This window comes from Pongo abelii, chromosome 1 (genome assembly GCF_028885655.2).
Source record: "Pongo abelii isolate AG06213 chromosome 1, NHGRI_mPonAbe1-v2.0_pri, whole genome shotgun sequence".
In the NCBI taxonomy this organism is placed as follows: domain Eukaryota; kingdom Metazoa; phylum Chordata; class Mammalia; order Primates; family Hominidae; genus Pongo; species Pongo abelii.
This window is the reverse complement of record NC_071985.2, coordinates 95,606,465-95,629,747: the sequence shown is the minus strand read 5'-3', so window position 1 is coordinate 95,629,747 and position 23,283 is coordinate 95,606,465. Positions and strand designations below refer to the sequence as shown.

Sequence of the window (23,283 nt, the reverse complement as noted above, 5' to 3'; positions counted from 1 at the left end):
TCAACTTCCCCAAAGGGGCGGAAACTTTTGGCCAATAAGAGCAGGAATTGAGAGCCAGGGGCGGGGAAGGGAGGTCTAGCGACACGGCCCTAAACCTGGGCTTACCTCCTGGTGGGCGACCGGGGTCCCAGCTAACTGAATCCTGAGTTTCCTGCCCTTCTTTCCCAGTGTCTAAACAGTTTCCAGAGGGAACCCCCCCAAACTGAGAGAAAGGCAGAGGGTGCCGTCTTCTGAGATGACGAAGACAAGGGGCCAGGTTGGCCCCAGGATAGACAGAGACAGCTGTGAGATGGGGGAAGGGAAACAGGTCGCAAATCCAGGGTGTGGAAATAGCCCTCCTGCCATTCTCCCCAATCTGCTCCAAAACAGACTGCTTAAAAGATGCCATTGCTACTTTAAAAAACGGTTGGAGGACGGGAACGATCTGAAAAACATCCCAAAATGAAATTTGCTAGAACAGAAGCAGCCCCTCCCCTCACCCTCAGAGCGACACTTGCTCCCTAACCCAAACAACTGGGACGTGGGTGGGGTGCAAAACCCAGAAGAGCTCAAGCACTTGTCTTCCAGAGGCTTTGGTGCCAAATCCGCCTGGCTCCAGGCCTGGCCCAGGAATATGCTCAGAAAGGAAACTCAGTTTCTCACAGTGGAGACACAGGGGGATGGGCGGGGAAACACAGGCCTCCCTTGGCTCAGCAGCTTATACCAGGGTCAGCTCAGGGGCCAAATCTGCCATTCCCACTCCCAGGGACCCTGGGGAGTATACATATCCTCAACCCCTAAGCACCCTACCCAGCAGTGACAGTGGCTCATTCCAGCCTTTTCACACAGCAACAGCAAGGAGTCCTTGTCTGGGATTTTAAAGTCATTTTATTAATCCAACAGTACAAAAGACCCCCCACCACCACCGCATTCTGCCATCACTTTCTTCCAAAAAGTAGTGGAGTGAGAGGGCGAGAGGGAGCAGATCCAGCAAAGACACTCCCCCAGGGGCCATTTTACAAAATGCAGAGCAGGGGAAGACAACACAAAAATAGCAACAGATAAATGGGGCAAATAGAACAACAAACACAAGAGCTGAGCAGCAGGGTGAGGGTGGGGGGTTGCCATCTACGCCGTTTTAGTGTGGGGGACACTGGGAACGATGCCCAGAGGTTGCTCTCCTCCCAGCCTCAAAGGTTGTCAGCTCCACCAGAGCAGGGTCTTCTCTTCTCATGCCAGGAACTGAGAGAAGTGGGGGTAGGGGACCACTAGGTCTTTGCCACTATACCTCGAGCTGGAGGACCCCTAACTTCTCCGAGGAGGGCCACACCCCATGCCTGCCTTCCCCACCCCACGGAGGAATGTGGCATGAACAGAAAAGGAGAACGAGCAGCGCTAAGGTCCTAATCAGGCCCCAGGCCCATCTCTGGCAGGCAGTGCTTAAAAAATAAAAAGAGACAAATAAAGCCCAGTGCAGGCCTTTGGCTGAGGAATGAGAATTGCTAATTAATCACCAGGCCCAAGAGGATATGAAATAGCAAAAAGAAGCAACAAACTCCAGGCTCTTCTACCTTTGAGTACCATGGCAATGAGGATCCCGCCGCATCCCCTACCTACCCACAGGCTGTGACAGGGCCTCACTTGGATCCTTTTATCAGGGAGGAAATGAGGTATAGGGCTCTGCACCTTTTCAAGCTTTCCTTCAATCAAGCCAGGAAGGCAGGGGAATAAGGGCGCCGAAAATTGAAGAACACATGGAGTATAATGTGCAACAGATGGGCTGGGGGAGGAGGGTACCACCAAAGTCCAGACTTTCAGGACAGCCCAAACTTCAAATATTCTGGTCTGTCAGATAACATATCCCAATTTTTGGCAAAAATATGGTCATTAGGAGAAAAGCACAAGAGAGGCTGAGAAAGGACCAGTGACTTTGGTATGAGGAAGATACGTCCTGACAGCATCTCTCACCTACTGTCTTGAAGCCCCAAATCACCAAGAAACTGCCATAATCAGGAACTCTCCTGCTTCCTCAGGCTATTTGGTTCTGTGAGGGGGAAGGAGTTGGGTAAGTCTTGGAGGAAGCAAAGGAGTGGGTAGAAAAAAGGTAAAATCCCCATTTATTCCCTAAAGCTGTCTCCTAGAGCCCATAAAAGGGCTATTGCAGGGATGGCAAGACCCCAATTCCTCCGGCCAGAAACCTTTAACACTTGACTCCAAAAACTAAGGCTGGAGCTGTGGGGTTCGGTAGGGGTGTTAGGCACAGGTGTTGGGGCATCCATCATCAGCAGAGGGAACACCCCTGCCCTCCGGATCTTCCTCCAGCCCCTTTTCTCTTGCAGCCACACTCCTGGGCCTCCAGAAATAGCCACAAAATGGCTCTGCTCAGCAGGGCTTTGGTTTCCTGGATCTCTGTAGATCTCAACATGTAAGTTTCCCAAAAAAGTGAGCAATCCAGGCTCTTCTGCCTGCCCACCTCAATTCCTTTTCTGCTCCTAGGAGCCACTGTTTCTGCCCCATGGGGATGGAAAGCCAGTGGAAACAAGGACCAAGAGCCAGACGTCAGAAAAATCACCCTGGAAGAGCAGGGAGAGACATGTGCACTTCCCTGGGCCACTTCACCAGCGTCACCCATCATTAGCAGCCACCAGCTGCCCCATGCCCTCACGGATGTAGACAGACTGGATCTCCTTGGTCTTGAGGCAGAGATCGCAGGCCCAGACGGCAGAAGCTTCAGTGGTCAGCAGCCCATAGGCGCTCTCAGTCATGCCTGTGCACTCACGGTGGAACCATTTCTGGCAGGAGGCCTCACACAGAATGGCATCCTGGTCATCGTTCACCTCACTCCGACAGGCACCACATGGGTACACCAAGCCTGGGGGAGGCTGGGGCCCGGAGCCCCCACCTGCCTTGCCAGGGGGTGCCAAGCTGTTGGCATCTGGAGTGCCCCCACCCCGCCCACTGCTGTTTGGGGGGAAACTGGGCTGGTTCCCATTAACAGCAGCAGCCGGAGAGCCTGAGTGGGGCTCCTGGGGAAAAGCAGTAGGAGCAGGTGGATTCAAGGGCTTCCCCCCATCCTCACCACCAGGGCCAGGAAAGCCAGGGTCCGGACCAGGAAAGGGACTTGTGTTAGGCGGCAGGCTGGGGAGCCCCTGACCAGGTCTCTGGAGAGGAGAAGGGCCAAAAGGAGCCCCTGGCTGAGCAAATCGTTGGGACAGAGAAGGTGGGCCCAGCTCTGCTCTGGGAGGCTGTCCCATGGTGGGTGAGATCATGGGACCAAATCCCCCCACTGGGCCCGGCATCATCTGCCCGCTGGGAGGACTAAAGTTTTGACCCAGAGGCTGGTTGAAGGGTTGGCTGGGAAAGTTCATGTTGCCTGGGGGTGGGTAGCCAGGACCCTGGGGGGACATGTTGAAAGCAGGGCCCATAGGATTGGGAGGGAAGGGGGGTGGCTGTCGACGAAGTGGTTGGGGGCCCCCTCCACCTCCAGTGCTGTAGCCTGGGGGTACCTGGCCTGCCATGCCCCCCTGCACGCGGAAGCCTCCAAAGGGCACAGGACTGCCAAGGAATGGAGGGGCTGCACCCCCCACTTTGGGGGCTCCGAAGTCATCTTCAAAAGGGTTGGATGCAACCAGGTGGTCCACCATGGGAGTTGGGGGTGGTGCAAACTCCGTCAAATGTGAGTACGCAGGGCCCTAGTGAGAAACAGTTGAGGTAAAGAGGGTCATGGAGCGAAACACAGAGCTAAACCAAGAGAGCACTACCAACACAATACACATTTTGGAGGCTGATACTGGGCAGCTCAGGTCTAAAATCAATATGGACCACAGGCCGGGTGCGGTGGCTCAGCACTTTGGGAGGCCGAGGCAGGCAGATCACGAGGTCAAGAGATCCAGACCATCCTGGCTAACACGGTGAAACCCCGTCTCTACTAAAAATACAAAAAAATTAGCCGGGCGTGGTGATGGGCGCCTGTAGTCCCAGCTACTCGGGAGGCTGAGGCAGGAGAATTGTGAACCCAGGAGGCGGAGCTTGCAGTGAGCAGAGATCGCGCCACTGTACTCCAGCCTGGGCAACACAGCAAGACTCCGTCTCAAAAAAAAAAAAAATATGGACCACAGGCCGGGCACAGTGGCTCACACTTGTAATGCTAACACTTTGGGAAGCCGAGGCAGGAGGATCCCTTGAGTCCATGAGTTTGAGTAGTAACACAGCAAGTCTCTGTTACTACAAAAAAAAGAAAAAGACAAGAAAAAAGAAAAAAAAAGACAAGAAAAAGAGGGTGGAGAGTGGAACCAGCATAGTGCAGTAACTATGTTTTAAAAACAGGCAGAACTAGGATGGAATCCCAGCTCTGACCCTGAAAAACAACCTCAAGACTGTGGAGCACGTATTTAACATTGTTAACCCCCAGATTTCTCATCTGTAAAATAGGGATAATGCCTATCTCCCCAAACTGTTAAAGCATGTTAGCACAATCCCTGGCACTAAAAAAAAGGCTCAGTAAGTGGTAGGTGTTACGTTATCATCATGAGGAAACCAGGACAGGAAACATGGAGGAGACTGGAACCCTGCGTGGTAAGAACTTTGGTCGAATCATCTCTTAGGAGAGGATACTTTCCCCTAAATTTGTTATAAGGTTCAGCGACAGAACAAGAAACAAAGCAAGAAAGACAGTTTTCTCTCTCCTCCCTGCAGCTGATACAAGATACAGATACTGGAATGGCAGAGTAGACAGTGTGCCGCCAAAGGGCTATGGGAACCAACCCCACCACCAACCACCGTTCACCTGAGTATTTGACTTCCTTCGCTTCTTTTCTGGACTCTTCATTTGCAGACCTGGAAGAGCGGCAAAAGGAAGACGCAGACAAGTTTCCCTGAGGTTTCCCCAACCTCTTTTCTCTCAGCCATGCTCTGAGGAACTCCTTTAACGTCAATACATACTTGCTTATTTATTCAACAAATGCTAACAAGCGGTGCAATATGAAAAATAGATTGTGAAGATGATCATACTCTCAGCTATGCCTTCCTTTAAATGAGAGATATCCCATCTTTCGATATCCTCAAGCTCCAAGTGACTACTGAATTCCATGTGGCTCCAAACCCTAGAGTCCTCAATGTGTGACACCTGCCCCCAACCCCTGGAGGATTACACCCACTCATCCTTTTCACCTGAGCCTCCCTTCAAGCCTTCAGCCTGTGAAACACCCCCCGCCCACCGTCCCTCCCCTCTGAGGTTCCCAAGTCCTGGGCCTCTTCAGCCCCCGCCCCTCGCAGCGCGCTCACCGGCCTTGCCCTGCTTCCTCCCGGTGCTGGGCGGCGCAGGGGGCGGTGCGGGGCCGCCACCTCCCTCCAGCTTGTCCGGTGGGGGCGGCGCCGAGGCGGCCATGGAGTGGGGGACCGGGGTTAGCGGCAGCGACGGGGGATGGAGGCGCCCTCGGGCTGCACCATCGCCCAGAAGGGGAGTCAGGGGCAGCACAGGCCCCCGAGCTGCAGCAACCACAAAGTGCGACGACAGGGAAGCGCCGAGCCGCGGCGCGAACTGCGCGCTCTCTCCAGACTCGCCACCCGCCAGCGGCTGCAGCAACCGGAACCGGAACTCGGCGCGGCCACCACCACTGAGCGCGGCGGGGAGGGGGAGCAAGGACCGGACAAGACGCTACGCCTGAAAACAGGCGGCGGGCGAGGGGCGAGGCTTACCACGGCACCACGCGAGTGGAAAGGGTCGTCTCCGCTAGCGACGACCCACACCAGCTCACCGAAGGGCGGCGGCGCGCGGTCCGGCTGCCGGGCCGTACCATCCCGGGCGGTGGAGCCGCCGCGGAGGGGCGCGCGCGAGCAGAGGGCGCACTCGGGAGGCCCAGGTAGCCCGGGGGCCGGCGTTGGGGCGCCGGGGAGGCCCGGCTCCCGCCTCGACCCACCCGGAGCCAGCCCCTTCTGCGGACACGACATCCCCATGGGGACGGTGGCGCGAAACGCCCCACTCTGCCGCGCCCAAACTCTGCAGACCCCCAGCTTCCCTCGGCGGCCACGACCTCCCGCCTCCCCCGTCCGCCGCTGAGTGCCCGCGGCGTACACAATAGGCTTCCCAGAAGGGTTAAGACGGAGAGGTAGAAGAAATACGGACTTTAATGAAGAGTTTTCCCTTTGGTATAAGTGAGACCCGTGGAAACATCCAAACAACAGCAAAAGGAGGCCAGGATGAAAACGGTCAACTCTCCCTTATCCACAAGGCTAAAAGAGGGGGGCCAGCTTGCTGTGGTGTGGCCACCCCGGGCCTAGGCTGGGCCGGGCCTGTAGAAGGTACTCAGGAACTGCAGGTTTTGCGTTTCCCCTCCATGAAACTGACAGGCATTCGGGCTGACTTCTGCCTCTCAGTCTCGCGGTAAGAGACACACGTTTTTCTAGTCCTAGATGAAAATAAATTTCATCTGCCTCAGCTCTCGGGTATAAAAGGCGCGATCCCAGTTACCTCACAGGCCTAGGCGAGGAAAATACCAAGAGCTGTAAAAGGGCTTGGAAAAGTCAAAAAGGTGATGTATAAATGTAATAATTGAGTATCATTTTGTGCTTAAGAATAAGCCATGGAAAACAAAATAGGAAAGTAAGTCTACAGCCCTAAAATATATGCATATAAAACTTTAAAAGAATGCAGTTCCAACTCTACAGATGGTATTTGGGGATTGTCTACTGCTTTAGAGTCTCAATGCCCCTTTTCCCACCTCCACAAAATCCACCTGGGAGAGTTAACTGTACAAGAGGCCCAAATTCAGTCACCCCCACCCCATCCTCCCAGAAAGGGAGCCAGGGCAGAGGCTCCAGGAGGAAGGGCTACACTTTGGCTGTAGAGTACACAGGCATGCAACATGGGAGGGCGGGCCTTATGAAATGTATATACAGACCCCTTGGGGTGAGGGGCCCCGGCCAGGAGGCACTGAGCAAGGGAGGGGTCCATCTCCCCCCTGGCCGGGAGGGGGGCTCTGGGGCAATCTCTAAGGGTTGCATATCCCCAGGGAGAGGGGACAGCTGCCACTCCTGCCTCTGTTATCCCAACCCAAACCGGAGAGGGTGCTCAGCAAGAACACAGGTCCCAGAAGCCAAGAAGGTGTTGGCATCCCTGTCATTGAATTCAGGGGTCCAAGAACTCTTTGCATAAAATATCATCAGACCTAAGAGATGGTCAAAGGCACAAAGTTTAAACATGGGGTCCGGGGGGTGTTGAGAGGGGTCTGGGATACCCTGAAGCCCAGAGGTGTGATTTGTTCCCCCTTGCCCAGAAGAGTGACTGTTCCACTGGGCCTGTCACCACAGGACATTTTCCATGACAAGCACTCACCTTCTTGGGGAAGGGGCATCAGGTTGGCACAGGAAAAGGCCCAAGTGAGGGGCCACTCTGTACATGAATACTTTGGTGATTAATGTTTGGGGAGAGGCAGGATTCTCACCCAGGCTTCTGACTCAAACCCTCTCACTCAGCTGGATATGAAACCCAGAGTCCACGCTACTCCCAGCTCTGACACAAGGCCAAGCCCACAGAACACTCCCAAACGAGGTCCCGAGAGTTAGGGAATAGGGTGGAAAGGATTGGAGGGCATCTTCTGGAAGAGAGCGCTAGGGCAGATCACAGTTTCCGCTCCACAGGTTGCTGTAGACACAGTTCGCTGCCCGCAGAGATGATGGGCAAGTGATTGTCCATGTGGTAGCTGATAAGGTGACTGACACTCTCAAAGCGGTGATCCTTAGTCCGAACCTGGGAGGGTGGGAAGGAAGAAGGTCAATTCAGGTGAAGAGTCAAATAAGACCTCAGCCTCCAAGGTGGAAGAGGGTGAAACAGACAAGAGGCTTGAAGAAGGAGAAAAAAATGGTGGGGAAGAGTGTGGCCTGTCAGTCCTGATCATTGAGGCTTCTCTAGAAAGAGACAGTTGTAGGAATAGACAGGTCAGTGAAGTGAGAAAAGGCAAAGGCGACATCAGCCCTGAAAGAGTGAAGCTGAGAGCTATATACCCCTTTCTTGACCTGGAGGAAGTTGGCATGTCTCAGAAGAGTATACACAGTGCAAAAAAAGATGTGGAGGCTCGGCATGGTGGCTCGTGCCTGTAATCCCAGCACTCTAGGAGGCCGAGGGAGGCGGATCACTTGAGCCCAGGAGTTCAAGAACAGCTTGGGCAACATGGCGAAACCCCATCTCTACCAAAAAAAAAAAAAAAAAACAAAACAAAAATTAGCCAGGTGTGCCACCACACCCCAGCCTGAGTGACAAAGCAAAACCCTATCTCAAAAAAAAAAAAAAAAAAAAAAAAGGAAGCTGAGATTGCTGTAGAAAACAGACAAAAGTTTTTTTGTTTCCAGACGGTCTCTGTCACCCAGGCTAGAGTACAGTGGCGCAATCATGGCTCACTGTAACCTCGAACTCCTGGGCTCAAGCGATCCTCAGGCCTCAGCCTCCTGGGTAGGTAGGACTACAGGTATGTGTCACCATTCCTGACTAATTTTTTTTGTTTTTCTAGAGACAAGGTCTCACTATGTTACCCAGGCTGGTCTCGAACTCCTGGCCTCAAGCAATCCTCCCACCTCAGCTTCGCAAAATGTTGGGATTACAGGCATGAACCACCACACCTGGCTAAACAAGGAAAGTTTTGAAGAACAGTGAGGCCGTGCAGATAAGAGAAAGCACAGTGGTCTGAGTCCTGAGTCTGGGGAGCTGGAGAAGCCCTTGGATCTTCTTACAAAAGGAAACTTGCAGTGTCTAGTCTCTAACTATCTGACATTGGGCATCACAACCTCTTCAGGGTGGTTTCCTTATTTGTCAAAAGAGGGGCACAGATGAGATGACTGCCTTCTAGCTCTGATAAGCTTAAGGCTTGGGGATTTGAGGACAGGCCAGGACTGTATTTGTTTTGTTTTGTTTTGTTTTTTTAGACAGAGTCTCACTCTGTCACCCAGGCTGGAGTGCAGTGGTGTGATCTCAGCTCATTGCAACCTCTGCATCCCAGATTCAAGCAATTCTTCTGCCTGAGCCTCCTGAGTAGCTACGACTACGGGCGCTGCCACCACACCCGGCTAATTTTTGTATTTTTAGTAGAGACAGGGTTTCACCATATTGGTCAGGCTGGTCTCGAACTCCTGACCTCAGGTGATTCACCCGCCTCGGCCTCCCAAAGCGCTGGGATTACAGGTGTGAGCCACCACGCCTGGCCCTGTGCCAGGACTATAAAGAACATAGTTCAGGCTAAGGGATGAGCCTCTGGAGGAAGATGCCAGACACTTTAAAGAGCAAGAGAGGCCCACAGACAGCTGCCCAGCGGGAATGTCTACAAAGCAATGAGGGAAGGAACAGGGATACACTGTAGGGTACTGTACCTTCCTTTCTGCCACCCCTCACCCACACCTCTGCCACACTCACCACACCCTCAGGGTCCACCAGTAGCAAATGCTTGGGCTGCCCACTCTGCAAGCCAGTGAGCACATACTGGCCAGGTGTGGTCGTGCTCTCCCGCACCAGGAAGTCCCCGTTGAGCTGCAGCAGTGCCTCAGCCTCCCGCCGGCTCAGCTTCCCGTGGAACCAGGGCTCCCCTCGGAGCTGCTCAGCCATGGACACCGACTGGGGAGGTGGAGGCACCCGAAGAGCATCTTCGAAGGGCTCTGGAAGTATAGTGGGAGGGTGAGGGGAAGTAGCAGGCACAACACACACCCAAGACCCACACTTCAGGGAAGGGAAGTCAGGAAGGAAAGAGCAGATAGGCAGGAGAAGGGCCAGAACCAAGTAGAAAGGTGGGGATGCAGAGAGGAGAGAGATGAGCACTCACTCATGTCAAACAGGTCCCGGGGTGCACTGCCATTGACAGCAGGATTAGGGGGCCCAGCACCACCCACTGCTTGCCGGGCCTTGTCTAGGTTCTGGACGTTGACATAGGAGGGATCATCAAAGAGCTCTCTACCTGCTGAGGAAAGGGAGGCTCTACAGTGATCCCAGCCCTGCCTCCAGCACTCCCCGGCTCTGCCCATCTTGGCTCCCTTCATACCTGGACAGGGTGGTGGAGGTGGCATCTGTTTGCGGACTTCTGGATCTCCCCCAACAGGCTGTCCTACAGGCTGCAGGGATAAAAATAAGGTGAGACCAGAAGCCCTAACCAACCACTCCCACCCTAGGCCCAGCCCGCCTCCATCCAAGCAACTTACCAGTGTAGCTCCCAAGTGGCTGGGGGTCTGGGCACTGGGTGCGGTGGATCGAGCAGCCCCTGGAGCGGCTCCTTCCCGAAGCCTCATGTCTACCACCCCCCCCAGGGGGGGCTCCTTCCCCGGGAAGTCATTATAGTACTGATGGTCAGGTGGCTCTTCCTCCTCCTCATCCCATGCTGAGCCATCAAAGCCAGCCATCCTGAGGGACAGGACAGTGAAGTTGTGGCTGTAAATGTGTGGTAGGCAGGAGGAGGGGAGGACGGAATAGAACAGCAGCCATCTATTGGGTGTTTACTATGGATTAAGCCTGAGGCTGAGTGTTTTATATACAATCATGTCATTCTCCTGGCAACCCTGTAAGGTGGGTATTGTTTCCTTCCCCAATTTTACAGACGAGGAAAATGAGGATCAGAGGTGAAAAGATTTGCCCAAGGTCTCACAACTAAAAGGCGGCCGAGCTCAGATTTAAATTCAGGTTTGACTTTAAAGCTCATCCCCTTGGCCAGGTGCAATGGCTCACACCTATAATCCCAACACTTTCAGAGGCCAAGGAGGGAGGGTTGTTTGAGCCTAGGAGTTCAAGACCAGCCAGGGCAACATAGCGAGACCTTATCTGTACCAGAATAAAAATACTACTACTCAGCCAGGTGTGGTGGCGTGCACCTGTAGTCCCAGCTACTCAGGAGGCTAAGGTGGGAGGATCACTCAAGCCCAGGATATGGAGGCCACAGTGAGCTGTGACTGCACCACTGAACTCCAGCCTGGGCTACAGAGCAAGACTCTGTCTCAAATAAGTAATGCTCTTGCTCTTGATCTCTGTGCTATCTCCCAACAAGGAAGGGAAGCACCATGTAGAGGTGTGGGGAGTCGGGGGAGGCACTCCAGCTCCAGAATATTTTAACCTCTCCTAAATATTCAATCCCTGCTGGCTCCACTGCTTATCCCTCAAGGCCTGAGGTGGGAAAGGTTGTAATCTCAGTGAAAAGAGATATCCTCCCAAACCCAAATTCTTGATGGCTTCTAGAGGCAGGAAAACACAGAATGCCAAGCAAAGAAATGAGCAAGAAAGAGGGATGGGAGTAGAAAATCCCACCTAGCCAGAGAGAGATGTAACTTGGAGGCCCCGGACTACAGCTCCACCATGAGCAAACAAGAAAAGCTGGTCCTGCAGCAAGCAGGGCCTCAAAAGTCTTTCCTCCTGGGCCACAGGAAACAGAATAGCAGGAAGTGGGAAGCAGAGGCACACAGGTTATTCCCTCCCTGAACCTCTCAGCTCAAGTGTAGGAAGAACAGCCCTCCTTTCCTAATCCTAATCCAAAAGCTGCTCCACACTCTCCCCACCTGCTCACCTGTCATGAGGGGTGACCAGTTTGGGTGGGTTCCTGAGGTATTGTTTGAAGCGCAACTCGAAGGCCTGGCCAATGGTGCTGATGACATCCTGGGCAAGCCCTTCAGGACACTCCAGAATGTGGCAGGCTGAGGGCACAGCAAAGGCTGTCAGTGAGCTGAGCCCACTGGGAGGAGGCACAGACAGGGGCCCTCATCTTCCTCCGCAGGAACCCCCACTTAGATCTACTTAGAGTGGGTACAGATGACCCCAGGTCCTGCTCACCTCCTCAAACAGCCAGACCCACCCAGTGCTCCCCACCATGCCTCACCTCTCTGATTCACAGGGTCTTTGGCAACATAGGCGACATACTCGGCTGTGTCCTGGGGAGGAAGGTCAAAAAATTTTACAGTTCTACTTTACTCCTGACCCCTAAAACCCAGTCCTTTTCAGATATCCCCACAATCCTAGCACCCCCACTTCTCTAATCAATGTCTTCCCAATCCCTAGTCCCTTGCTCTTCTCCCACCACCTTTGCTCTGTTCCCCAACTCACCGGATCCCCGCCGGATGCAAATGAGATAGATTGCATGTGGTGGTTGGCGATGATCTGAGAATTAGGGCAGGGGATGAAGAAGGAAGGGAATGCCATGTGTCAGGCAGCCTCAGGGCCCAGAACCCTGGTGCCCCAGTCTCATTCTCTGGGTTCCTTATCCCATATCCTCATTTCCTCCTACTGGTCTCCTGCTACTGGTCTCCTGCTCTCAAGCCCTCTTCCTCGTTTTTGGCCTCCTAACTAGATCTCCCCTTAGCACCCCCATCGGTGTTTCTGGTCCGCCTGCCCACCTCCACCAACCTGTTTGCAGTCTGCGGCCATGAGGTTGAGGCTGCTGGTGGAGACGGTGAGAGTGATTGGCATTCCAGCAAATTTCAGGTTACTCCTCCCCAGGATAGAGCTGAGCGGGCGGCTACAGGGCTAAGGTAGGGCCCAGGGTCTCAGAAGGTGAGGGTTCCCAGCACAGGCAAATGACACTTTTGCCTCCTGGCCCTCTCCCCACATGCCCCACACTTGTCCCCCCACTGCCCCTCCACATTTCCCAGCAGCATCCCTATCCCCAAGGACCCCAAGTACCTTTCTCCTCCTCGTTGCCCCCTTAGCACCCGGCACAGCCTCACACACCAGACTGATGGCCTCCCTGGGGAAAGAGGGGTACTCAGACCCAGCGCCTGCCTGCCTGCCTCCCACTCAACTGGGGCTGCCACAGGGCTGGGGGAGGGGAAAGCCAGGCCAGACTCCCAGGGCACTCCAGGCTGTTTGTCATGGTGGATTGAATTAAGGGCCTTTAATATTTGATGACACTGAGAGGCCACTTCCTGGCTGATTGGGTTAGGGCCTCAATGGGTATAGCCCCACCCCCTTCCAGCTACCAAATGTCCCATTCCCTTCCCAAAGGCAGCAGCAACCTTCCATCTACCCCCATTTTCTACTCCAGCTCCACCTGCCAGCTGCTTCTGCCACCTTCCCCACAACTCCCAAGGCTGGATAGGTAAGGAGGATCCGGGCCAGAGGGACCTCCTTTCAGTAGGAGGCAGAATCACTACCCCAGCTTTCTCTCAATCCCCTTTACTACCCAAAGATCAGCCCCCAGCAGCAGCACCCAAGTGACCCACTCCCCTCCTCCGTTTCCCATGGCCTCACTAATCCCAGGACTCCCACAGTCCACTCCCTCCCCACTAACCTGGTGACCTGAGTCCGGGTGTTGAAGTCCAGGGCACGCATTGACTGAAGGACCTCCACACAGCCCATGTACTAAGGGGAGGGAGAAGAAGACAGCAGGTCAGCGGCTCCCCCACCCCAGCCCCTTCACAAAGGGCCCTAGGACTTTGCCCATATGGTCCCTGAGGGAAGTAAAGAGGAAGAAGTTCTGCCCACTTCCCGTGGCTACATCCCACAACCAAGGTGAAAGACAACAGGGAATGAGGAGAAAAAGAAAAGGCAGGCTAGAAGGACCTCACGCACTGGGGAGAGAGTTTGGAGGGGACCGACAGGCATTGGCTGGGATGGAGTGACAACTCCAGAAAGCGGGAGGAGAATGGAGGAAAGGATCAAGAAGTCACTCATTCCAACACTTATTAAGAGCTTCTGCCATGCTGGGCATTGTGCTAAGCATGGCAGGGTGGGGGTGGGGGAGTCAAAAGAAGGAAGGGGGCCCAGGCAGAGCTGGAAGGGAAGGGGCTACAGACTCGGGGAAGGGATGAGAAAGGTTTAGGAAATAGGACACTGAAACGGGGTTGTTGGGGAACAGCAGGAAAAAAGAGATTCCAGCCAAGCTGGAGTGAGCACTAGAACTGGAGGGGGTCTGGGGGGGAAGGGAAAGGAGGATGTTCACTCACCCGAACCAAGTAGGAAACCCCGGGTCCCATGACTTTGTCGTTGGGATGCAGCCAGCCCCGCGTGGGCTTATTGACAAAGCTCCCGTGGCGGGTCCACTCCTCGCCCCCCAGCTGGCCCCCTTCCACCCGAGTCCTGCGCCCGCCGCCTCCACTCAGCTTGTTCATGTCCTGGAGGAGGGGTAGGGGGCCTGAGTCTGGCATGGCTGCCCCTACGATCCCCTCCCCATCATCGGCTGCCCTTCCTGGCTCCCCCTTAGACCCTGGGCGCCCCCCAGCCGGGTTGGCCAGCCTCAGGTTGCTCATCCGGGGGAAGAAGGAGCACAGGGTAGTGGGACTATCGTCCCCAGGCAGAGGAGGCAGGATGGGCCCCAGGGATGAAGCTGATGGAGAAGGCAGCTCCTCCGGGGGGGTGGACCCAGAAGCCCCTTCCTCCAGCGATGACAGAGACTCATTCCGGAGTGGATTGTACTTGGGCTTGGGGGGCAGGAGATCCATAGCTGAGGTGAAAGAGGGGCTGCTGCCCAGCCTGGCCCCCCTGCCAGTTTGGGCAAGGGGGCCAGGCAGGGGGTATCCCCAGGCCCTTAGCCTGGTTGGACCTCTGTGGCCCAGGAGTCACAGAAGTCCTGGGGAGGGAGAGGGACAAGTGGCTTCCGCTCCCCAGCTCAGACCCAGACAGTTTCAGGCCCCATCCCCGCCCAACGTGGAGCCTCTTCTCTCGCTGAGAAGAGAACAGGCTGGACCCAGAGCTGCTGGCTCCTCCCCAGAGGCGGGGAGCTAAGGGGAGAGACCAATCGCGAGGACAGTGCTGACTCACAGGCTCAGAGGGGCTGAGCCCCCACCCCGCCCCAACCTCGAACTGGAGCAGGGGGTAGGGCTATCCAAGCCCCTCTCCCCTGCCCTATACAAACAACTAGTAATCTGGGGAGAAGTAAAGTGGGGGTAGGAGGGAAGGATGGAGGAGTGGGACGGAAAGGAAGGAGATAGGAGTTCTGGGTCACTCAAAACCGGACACACGCAGGCCAAAGGGGGCAGGAAGCCAGGCAAGAGTACAGGGGAATGAGGGAGGAAACAGAGGCAGCTGGGGGTGGAAAAGGGAGGAGATCTCAGAGCTCAGCATTTCCCTTCCTGTCCTGGTTGGACACTCGAATTCCCCCACCCTCTCTATGCCCGAGAGCTGGCTGGCCCCAGCCCAGGCCACCCCCAACCGCTACCCCATACAGTAAGCCTGGGCCATTAGCATCCTCTGCTACGACAGCTGTGGACTGGAGCTAGCGAAGTGGGGATGGAAAGGAAGTGGTCCCAATGGATGCAGAGCAGGGCCAAGAGGAAGAGCAAAGCTGGTGAAAAAAGGGGAATAAAGTCCAACCTGGATGGTGCATCAGGAAGCTACCAGGCAAGAAGGGAACAAGAGGACATGCTGGTCACAGCTTGTTCTCTATGTATGCCATCTACCACACCAAGACCGATGGCTCGTAGCCAAGCACTGTCCTGTCTCCCCTTTCCACAGGCCTTGTTAACACAGCACACTGTCAAGGGAGAGAATGAGGCAATCAGGTCCCCACTCCCACTGCAAACCACCCCAATTAATATCCCTCCTCTTACAGGGCCCTAAGAAAGCCCCACCAAAGAGCACAGCATCCCTCACACCAGGGGAGGAGCCTGGCTGGAGGAGGTGGAAGAAACAGTTCTCCAAGAGAAGTAGAAACCACAGGCCAGGAAGGGACAGAGAGATCAGAAGACACATCTGCGTCAGTAAGGACAGGAGAAAAAATAAATAAGTACAGGAGAAAGGGGTGTCAGGAGAAGATGGGTTGAAGCTGGACACATGGAACAGTCCCAAACCCATTCCTGCCACCCACAGCTTCCTGCCACTGCTCTTCCGGAGAATGCCACAGGCAAAGCTGGAAAGCGACCAAAAAAAAAAAAAAAGATACATATTCCTGCAGGGCGCGGTGGCTCACACCTGTAATCCCAGCACTTTGGGAGGCTGAGGCGGGTGGATCACCTGAAGTCAGGAGTTCGAGACCAGCCTGGTCAATACAGATAGATAATTATCTTGATTAACAACATTAACACTTGAAGTGTGTTAGATACTGTGCTTAACTCTTACATCTCCCCTTAGTGCTCATTCCAGAAGAGCTTTGTCACTCTGTCAGCCAATCCTGAGAAGGAATTTTATCACTTCATTTCCAGCCAGCTCTCGGGCATAGAAAGAATAAGGAAAGGATTCCACCATAGCCTCACACCCCCAAAACACACAAACACACACTAGGATGTCCTCATCTGTAGAGATGATGTTCTGTGGGAGCCTACAGTATCCAGAGCCAGGGAAGGACCAATGGGTGTGGGCGTTTGGAAGAAAAGAAAGAAGTATGACTCTTGAAATTTACATAGGGAGAAAGGAGATTGCCTGCTGGAAGTCCAGGTGATTGGGTGTAGGGGAAAAGCTGTGTGTGGTTCGCAGCCCAACTGGGAGGAGGGGAGAGGGGCGGGAAGTGGCAGGAAATGGCGAAAGCCTCAGGAATGTTTCCAGCAGGGAAGGCTGGGCAAATGGGGCCAGGAGGAATGCCCAGACAAGAACTCTGGTTAGGGGGAGGGGAAGAGACAGAGAAGTAGTGACTGACTGTCCCTTAAAAAAAAAAAAAATCAAACAACAAAAAGAGCACTATTATCTACCCCTACTCCAAACCACCGTTTTTCTGGTAGTAGAAAACTTTTGCTCCTGTCACACCCACATGCCACACACCAACAAATCCATGGTCCTATCCACTTATGTCTAGGAAGGCCTAGAGCTACTTCTGGGATGGGGTTGGTCCTGGGAAGGGAAAGCCAGGAAGTGAGGCAGGGGGTCTGAGAGCAAGTCTCTCTCTCCCTCTCGTGCCAAACCCCAAGTTCAGCCCTCTCAAATAGTTCTACCCTTGGAGGAGGTTAAGAAAGAGGAAAACGGGGCCGGGCGCGGTGGCTCACGCCTGTAATCCTAACACTTAAGGAAGCTGATACGGGTGGAGCACCTGAGGTCAAGAGTTCGAGGCTAGCCTAGCCAACATGGTGAAACCCCGTCTCTACTAAAAGTACAAAAATTAGCCGGGCGTGGTGGTGGGCGCCTGTAATCCCAGCTACTCAGGAGGCTGAGGCAGCAGAATCACTTGAACTCAGGAGGTGGAGGTTGCAGTGAGCCGAGATCGCACCATTGCACTCCAGCCTGGACAATAAGAGCGAAACTCCGTCTCAAAAAAAAAAAAGGAAAACGGAAAACGGCTGCCTTTAATCTCACTCCTTACAGCCAGAGATGGGAACTTTGACTTCCCACCTGGGGGAGCACGAGAGTGCTCGGAAAACTGATCCCAAGGCCCAGAAAAAGAGAAAGGACAAGAAAATATAAGCAGGTGGAGTTTCAGGGATTGACGACAAGGCTTTTCAGCTGATGACCCAGGTCCCACAAAGATAAAGCTCCTAAGGGGCGTGGTCCCCTAGAACGGGAACTTCAGACTTCTGGGCGGGGAGGCTTTCTGGACAGTCAGACGTGGATTACGGAAGGGGCGTGGCTTCGGAAGGGCGGAGCTTCAACAAATTCGAATCGTTCTTTGAGGAGCAGGGTTTTGCCCTTTTGGGAGATAGGTCTTTTGACAGGAGTTAGCGGAGGATCGTTGCTAGGAGGCGGAGTTTCGGAGAATGGAAGGAGTAACAAAGGGTTTCTCGTAGTAGGGCTTGGAACGTGTCGCGGGGTGGGACTTCCAGGAAAACTGGGCGACAGGGTGGGGTCGGAGACAAAAAATAAGAATCAAGTCGGGGTTCGGGGGAGCCCCCTGAAGTTGGGAGGTGGGACTTCCGGGGAGAGGGGTCTCAGGGGCGGGACTTATAAATGAAGACCGGAAGTGGGGTCCCGGGAGAGGGGTTCCGGGGTGAAAGAGTGAGTCACCTAAGGAGAAAAAAGTCAAGACTCACCAGGGCCTCATGGAGTCTCCGCACCGCACCGCGGGCCGATTTGGTTTCGGATCACGCCACTGCCAGCTTAGGTTACCGCTCCAACTTTCTCCCCGGGCCCTGCCTCCCTGGAGAAACTTTATTACACTCACTTCCGGCCTCACTAACCCCTGACCCTCTACCTCAGGGTCCCTCCTTCCCGCTTCCCACTTTCCCGAGTTAGCCAATGGCAGCGCGAGATCGCGCACAGAGGCAGTGGTGGCCAATAAGACGCCTACTTTTGACCCACGCTCGTTTTTGAGAAGCGAAAGAACTGCTCTCCAATAAGGATCGGAAGAGAAGTAAATCTAAACCAATCGGAAGCTTGAAAGTAGAGCTGTCCCGCCTCGAGCCAAACGGACCAATAGGAAGTGCGGGCGGCGTGTTTGAAAGCGAGGCCAAAGTGGGTGGGAGCGCTTGCTGTTGGGAGTTGCTTGGAGGTTGGCGGCGCGGGGCTGAAGGCTAGCAAACTGAGCGATCATGTCGCACAAACAAATTTACTATTCGGACAAATACGACGACGAGGAGTTTGAGTATCGGTTAGTGCTGGCGCGGGAGCAACAGCGAAGTCGTGAGCTTTGGCCGCTGAGGGCACAAGGAATTAGTAACAGGAACTGAGGCGATAGAATTGGCGCATGCGTACGAGATGTGAACGGGCAAGGGTGTGATATTGTGGAAGGCGTAAGGCGCATGCGCGGAGGTGGGAGGCGCTCGTAAAACAAAGTGGTTGAGAAGTTGGAGTCGGCTCTCAGTTGAGAGGGAGGGAGGGAGGGGTGGGCGTGGTTAGAGTACTGACCACCCTCTCCCATGAGGCTTTCTGGATTATTCTCTGAACTTTATCGGGCAAACTTGCCTTGTAGAGACTGTTTCACAGTAATCTTGTCGAATCCAGTGGGAGAACGTGGCAAAAGCGGAGCTGGAAGTTTCCTCGCGTCCCTAATGCGAGAGTAGCGCTGAGAGAGTTGAATATTGCTTATTAACTCTTGAAAAAGAGAAGGGGCGTAGTTGTCTGGCTTGTGTAAGGAAGGGGATCGCTTGGGACTGCAATAGAATAAAACTGGCTAGGAGCATTGAGAAAATACTTAATATGGGTCTAATAGATGCCCTTTAAATATCAAAGGAAACAGTTACGGAATACTTAACAGGTTTCAGGTGTTCTGCTAAAGTGCAAGGATAACATATGGTCTCTGCTGTTGGCAAACTTAAAAATATGTGGGTGGTACCGACAGACACCAGAAAAGTGATACACGCTATGCTAGGAGCCATTACATGGTGTGATTGGAGCACACAAGACTTGCTAAGGAGAGAGAACTGGCGACCCAAAGGCTGCGGCTTCCTAGCCGTGCGCGGGGGTTGAGGTGGGGCTAGAAAGTCAGTCCCCTACTTTTGCTAACTCCAGGACGCTCCCCCATCCCACCCTTCGAGAACCGCCCCCGCCCCCCGCCATCGCCTTGCAGGCTGACCTCTTACTTTCAGTCGGTCTTCCTCCCTGGGCTTGGTGTGGGGGCGGGGGAGTGTCCTAAGGGCCAATTCAGCGTGATGTCTCTTTCACCACCATTGAAAACGAAACCAGTAGTAAACTACGCGTGTTTTCATTTATATGTCGGAGATGAGAACACAGGGACAGAAAGAGGGGAACAACAGACATTGGGGCCTGCTTGAGGGAGGAGGGTGGGAGGAGGAAGAGGTTCTGGGAAAAAAAAAAAAACTGTCGGGTACTATGTCTAGTAGCTGGGTGATGAAATAATCTGTACACCAAACCCCCGAGTCAGGGTTTTACCTATATAACAAACCTGCACATGTACCCTTGAACATGAAACTGAAAATACTGAGAGAAAAAAAGGAAGAGGGAAAGTTGGGGAAAGCTTCCTAGAGGGCAGAGCCTGAGATGAGACTCTAAGAAAAAGGTATGTGGGAGAAAGCACCTCTTGACTGAAATTGTTTAGAAGACACTGGATAGCCATCTGCCAAGGATGGTGATGATGGAATCCTGGCACTGGATGTGGCATTCGGGTTTGATAAGTTTTAAGTGCATAATCTAGATTGGGAATAAGGGAAGACACAGGATTCCACAAATGTTGGCATTATGCTAATCTGTATTAATTGTAATAATTAACACCACTTCCTGGTTTGTATCTTGTCTCCTCAATTGGAGAACATAAAATGAAAACTTGCTTTTCTTGTGTCTCTTCACCCAGCCTAGTTCAGGGCTTTGGGTCTTCCAGAGAACTCGATGTGCATTGACAAATAAATACATAATCATCTTTATGCCAAGACGACTTCATATATATCTTTGATATAATTAACTTCTTTTCCTCAGCTGTTTTCCTCTACATCTGAACTAAACTAACTTAAAACTGTATGTGCTTATAAGAGATTTGTAGAGCTGGGAAGGAATCACCGTTTCATCCCCTGGAAGATGAAACTCTTGGCAGTGGCATTTTGGTTTAAGAGGGGTTTTTTGGTCTATGTATTGAAGCCAAATTTCGTGCCAGGGTGGTGTTAGAATGTGAGCTATTTTCATTATATTTGGACTAGAATTTTTTCTTTTAGGAGAATGGTGGGGAACCACTGTTATTAGCACAGAGAGAGAACTTAGTACATTTTCATTGAGCATGACGCAGACTATGTGGATTAGTTTGATTCATATCAGGGTAATAATTTTTTTGCTATGACGGGAGACTTATCCTTGGTTAGAAAAGCACGGAATTTACCCAGAAGGTCTCAAGGTACATCCCTCCAGAGTTAGGAAGATAAGATTCAGGATAGATTTAATTTTTTTTAAAGAGACAAGGTCTTGCTTTGTTGCCGAGACTGGAGTGCAGTGGCTATTCACAGGCACAACCATTGTGCGTTGCAGCCCTTTCTTTTTTCTTATTTTTTTTCTCTTTTTTTGAGACGGAATCTCACTCTGTCGCCCAGATCTCAGCTCACTGCAACCTCCGCCTCCTGGATTCAAGGGATTCTCTCCTGCCTCAGCCTCCCAAATAGCTGGGATTACAGGTGCATGCCACCACACCCAGCTAATTTTTGTATTTTTAGTAGAGACGGGGTTTCACGTTGTTGGTCAGGCTGGTCTCCAACTCCTGACCTCAAGTGATCCACCCACCTCAGCCTCCCAAAGTGCTGGGATTACAGGCATGAGCCACCGCCCCGGCCTATTTCTTCTGTATTTTAATCAGATTTCAAACTTCATACTGTATCTTTTTCAAACTCCTGGGTTCAAATGACCCTCCTGCCTCAGCCTCCCAAGTAGCTGGGACTATAGGTTTGTGCCACCATGCCTGGCTTAGATTTTAAAGGACAAGATATTTCATTTCATCCTTTGTGATAATTTGTCCACACAGTACTTCATAAAAGGCCTTTCCTCTCCACAAAAAAACTTGTCTTCCTTCCTTCTAATTATTAACACTGTGTGCTCCGTGGGGCTCCCATTATGTTGTAGGTAATCAACTAGAAGACTATAAGGTCCATGAAGGCAGAGAAAATGTGCCTGGAACTTAAGTGCTCATTCACTGGAATTATTCACTAATTTGTATTTTTAATATACTCTCGGAATTTATATAACATAGCCTGTATTTCTAGCTGCTGCTACCCCACAATAAAATTATATAAACTCTGACATCAAAAACCAGTTTTTCTTTCCTTTCTTGGCCTTGTAAACAGGCATTTGTCTAAGAGACTGTATCTGGTACTAACATAAATTCCCCACTTCCCCGTTTCTGTTACAGACATGTCATGCTGCCCAAGGACATAGCCAAGCTGGTCCCTAAAACCCATTTGATGTCTGAATCTGAATGGAGGAATCTTGGCGTTCAGCAGAGTCAGGGATGGGTCCATTATATGATCCATGAACCAGGTCAGTGCACTGGCTAAAAACAACCATATAGAACTGCTACACTGAGAGAAGGAAGGAATAAGATTCTATAACCCAAATAGGGAGATAGGAAATGGTTTACTGGTTCCTTCCCCCTCCAGTCGTGGGGGATTTTTTTTAAAAACAACTAGTGACCAAAAATAAGACTAAAATATCTGGGAAGTTCAGAGAACCTGTCACTGAAAAACCTCCTGTAATCTTTCATTCAATCAGAGGGTATTCTTTTTAAGGCCACGTATAGCCTGGTCATAACCCCTGCCTCATTCTCCATCAGAAAACATTCTTGGATGTATTCTAAATAAGCAAAGGAAAGTATATTTATTGATAAGACACCAGACACCCAGCTGCCAGGCAAAACTAATAAAGGACACCCTGGGGCTGTATAAACATAGCAAAAGAACTGATATTAACAATTCTGTACTTGGCAGACAGTCCAGACTTCTGGGTCTGCTTCTAAGGCCATATGCTTAAGTCTTTATTTAGTTATAAAGATCTGAGTGGGTGATAGCTGGGGAGGTGGTAGTGGAATACACTATAGATTGTACATAGAATGGTGTGAGCTTGTCTCTTAGATTTCCCTCACTCTTTCAGAACCTCACATCTTGCTGTTCCGGCGCCCACTACCCAAGAAACCAAAGAAATGAAGCTGGCAAGCTACTTTTCAGCCTCAGGCTTTACACAGCTGTCCTTACTTCCTAACATCTTTCTGATAACATTATTATGTTACCTTCTTGTTTCTCACTTTGATATTTAAAAGATGTTCAATACACTGTTTGAATGTGCTGGTAACTGCTTTGCTTCTTGAGTAGAGCCACCACCACCACAGCCCAGCCAGATGAGTGCTCTGTGGACCCATAGCCTCAGCTCAGTGTGACCCCAGAAGCCACGATGTGCTCTGTATCCAGAACACACCTGGCAGATGGAGGAAGCATCTGAGTTTGAGACCATGGCTGTTACAGGGATCATGTAAACTTGCTGTTTTTGTTTTTTCCTGCCGGGTGTTGTATGTATGGTGACTTGCGGATTTATGTTTCAGTGTACTGGAAACTTTCCATTTTATTCAAGAAATCTGTTCATGTTAAAAGCCTTGATTAAAGAGGAAGTTTTTATAATCTAATGCTGTAATTGTAAGGGTTTTTTCCCCCTCACTCAGGGTGAGCATCATCAATATCATGGTTCTAATTATATGCCCTTCAGTTTGATAATGAAGCCCAGCTCTTTGCTGATAATGAGGTTTAACATTGAGATAACTGGATTTTAATCTACTTTAAGCAGACTTGCTGTCTAACATCTACTGAAATATATTTCACTCTAACTACTAGCCTGAGGTAGAGGTTATATAGGGACAACTTCATCTCATCCAAACAAATGAACTGCTTCCTACAGTTGGGGTGCTGCCTTTAACATAGTCCCAATATTTGGATGGCACACACGGATAAAAGGATGCTGTCAGTCAGGGGCTGCTTGTGTCCCAATTCCTAATAGGAATAATAGGCACACCTATGACCTATTCACTGTGCCCCTTGGTTAGGGAAGGTTTTCAGCTGTTCTTAACTTTGGTTGGGCGT

At 52.1% G+C, this 23,283-nt stretch overlaps 3 protein-coding genes across 29 annotated transcripts; 1 reads left to right on the top strand and 2 right to left on the bottom strand.

Annotated features, from left to right (window-relative positions):
• Positions 1-849: 849 nt before the first annotated feature.
• On the bottom strand, positions 850-7,399 carry PYGO2 (pygopus family PHD finger 2). Of its 3 annotated transcripts, none has more exons than XM_054535801.1 (3): positions 7,313-7,399; positions 4,766-4,815; positions 850-3,671 (listed from the first exon to the last, which is right to left on the bottom strand). In XM_054535801.1, exons 1-3 carry the CDS (start codon positions 7,329-7,331, stop codon positions 2,604-2,606), a joined length of 1,137 nt encoding a protein of 378 aa, XP_054391776.1. In that variant the 5' UTR covers positions 7,332-7,399; the 3' UTR covers positions 850-2,603.
• Positions 6,088-18,112, bottom strand: SHC1 (SHC adaptor protein 1). 25 transcript variants are annotated; one of them, XM_063716757.1, is made up of 15 exons: positions 17,821-17,992; positions 15,839-17,618; positions 15,242-15,401; positions 13,876-14,043; positions 13,221-13,291; positions 12,614-12,677; positions 12,338-12,457; positions 12,038-12,091; positions 11,814-11,865; positions 11,505-11,631; positions 10,156-10,354; positions 9,999-10,068; positions 9,783-9,914; positions 9,380-9,618; positions 6,088-7,726 (listed from the first exon to the last, which is right to left on the bottom strand). In XM_063716757.1, the coding sequence occupies exons 4-15, from the start codon at positions 14,038-14,040 to the stop codon at positions 7,598-7,600; spliced, it is 1,422 nt and encodes a 473-aa protein (XP_063572827.1). In that variant the 5' UTR covers positions 14,041-14,043; positions 15,242-15,401; positions 15,839-17,618; positions 17,821-17,992; the 3' UTR covers positions 6,088-7,597.
• Positions 18,113-18,146: 34 nt separating this feature from the next.
• Positions 18,147-22,832, top strand: CKS1B (CDC28 protein kinase regulatory subunit 1B). Its single transcript, XM_002810090.6, has 3 exons — positions 18,147-18,377; positions 21,570-21,697; positions 22,307-22,832. The coding sequence occupies exons 1-3, from the start codon at positions 18,319-18,321 to the stop codon at positions 22,357-22,359; spliced, it is 240 nt and encodes a 79-aa protein (XP_002810136.1). The 5' UTR covers positions 18,147-18,318; the 3' UTR covers positions 22,360-22,832.
• Positions 22,833-23,283: the final 451 nt, after the last annotated feature.